Source organism: Penaeus monodon, chromosome 24 (assembly GCF_015228065.2).
Source record: "Penaeus monodon isolate SGIC_2016 chromosome 24, NSTDA_Pmon_1, whole genome shotgun sequence".
Classification (NCBI taxonomy): Eukaryota; Metazoa; Arthropoda; class Malacostraca; order Decapoda; family Penaeidae; genus Penaeus; species Penaeus monodon.
In genome coordinates, this window is record NC_051409.1 from 5,378,301 (window position 1) to 5,379,852 (window position 1,552).

Below are 1,552 nucleotides of genomic sequence, written 5' to 3' on the forward strand. Positions count from 1 at the left end.
GGACGGACGCGCTCATACATAGCTACCGACGCACGCACGGCCCGGCGCCTCGGGCGTGGCAGGCTCCTTACCGGGACCGAAGGACCGGCGCGCGGGACCCTCGCAGCGGAGACATGACCAGGTATCCTTACCACGGAGACCTTCTGGCGTACGTGGCGCTGGGTCTGTACGTGGCGCTGTTCGTGTCCTCCATCGTGGCCATGATCCCGTAGCCGTACTTCAACCACGAGTCCCTGACGCTGCTCGCCTCGGACGCCCTGCCGCTGGAGGAGCGCCTCACCTGGACGGACGAGATCCACCAGCTCGACCTGCAGTCCCGGCGGACGCTCAGGGATTTCGTCGGGCAGACCGTCCTCTTCCTGGCGAGCAGGTCGCTCCTGTCCGACGAGATGGCCGTGGTGGTCGGGACGTCCCGCCTGCGCCAGATCCGGGCCAGGAACGAGTTCGTCAACATCTACGGGACGCCGTGCGAGTGGGCGGGCGAGGACAAGGAGCCCAGGACGGGCGCCGGCAGCTTCACGGTCACCAAGACGGCGTGGCTGTACGCCCCAGACGCCGGCGTGCCCGTGATGGAGGGGCGGCTGTGCCAGATCCCCAAGAGCGGCTACTACCTCGATCTGCTCTCGCCGGCCATCGCCAACAACAGGTCTTGCGAGGGCAGCGCCTAGGACTGCTACATCGAGTACCTGAAGGCTGCTCTGGCGGAGCTGGAGGAGGGCGAGTGGATCGACTCCCTGACGAGGACGGTCAGCTTCTCCTTCACCTTGTACGACAGAGAGAGCGACATTTCTGCTCCGCCCAGTTCGTGTGGGAGAACCTCGCCTTCGACAGCTGGTGGATGACCCCGGCCATCCACTCGAACTACCGCCATGACGTCATCCTGTATGGCATGACCCTGACCATCGCCATCCTCGTCACCGTGATGGACCTCGTGACTTTCGTTTACTCCCGCCGCAAGAGGATCCTGCAAGCCTTGGTGCTCGACTTCATCATCCTCGTCTGCGTTTCTTGCATCATCCACGGGAACGAGGGCATCGACGCGGCGCTCGACGCGATGCGCGAGCGGCTGGACCGGCCCGAGGAGGACTACGAGGACGGCGCCTACGTCGGGGTGGAGCACGTGTCGGCGGCGCGCGAGAGCGAGATCCCCTTCGTGATGATTTGGGCCATAGCCGTGTCCCTGCGCTACCTGCAGCTGGAGTGGCACGGCACCAGGAAGCTGACCATGTTGATGTTCTCGTTGCAGACCGCCGCCGTCAAGACGATCCCCTTCCTGCTCGCCATCACCCTCATGCAGTTCTTCATGGCCAGTATGGTGTACCAGCAGCTGGGCGCCGACTCTCAGAAGTTCTCCTCGTTCCGCCGTTCCTTCGTGGCCCTCGTCGCCATCATACAGGAGGACCTGGACTACGAATCCTACTACGAGGCCAAGGGCACCATCGGCCAGTTCCTGTTCCTCTACATGACCATCATCTTCTTCGTGTTCCTCCAGCAGCAGGTCATCGCGACCTTCTTCGATAACTTGGATGACATGACGGAGGGCGAGGGATGT

General features: G+C 63.5%; 1 protein-coding gene across 1 annotated transcript in view; it reads left to right on the plus strand.

The window, feature by feature from the left end:
• Positions 1 to 668, plus strand: part of LOC119588819 — a gene marked incomplete at its 5' end in the record, with an annotated part of 9,023 nt that extends 8,355 nt beyond the window's left edge. Inside the window, one exon of the mRNA XM_037937466.1 lies at positions 213 to 668. Within this exon, the coding sequence (XP_037793394.1) occupies positions 213 to 668 (456 nt within the window). The remainder of the gene's footprint in view (positions 1 to 212) is intronic.
• Between the last annotated feature and the right edge of the window lie 884 nt (positions 669 to 1,552).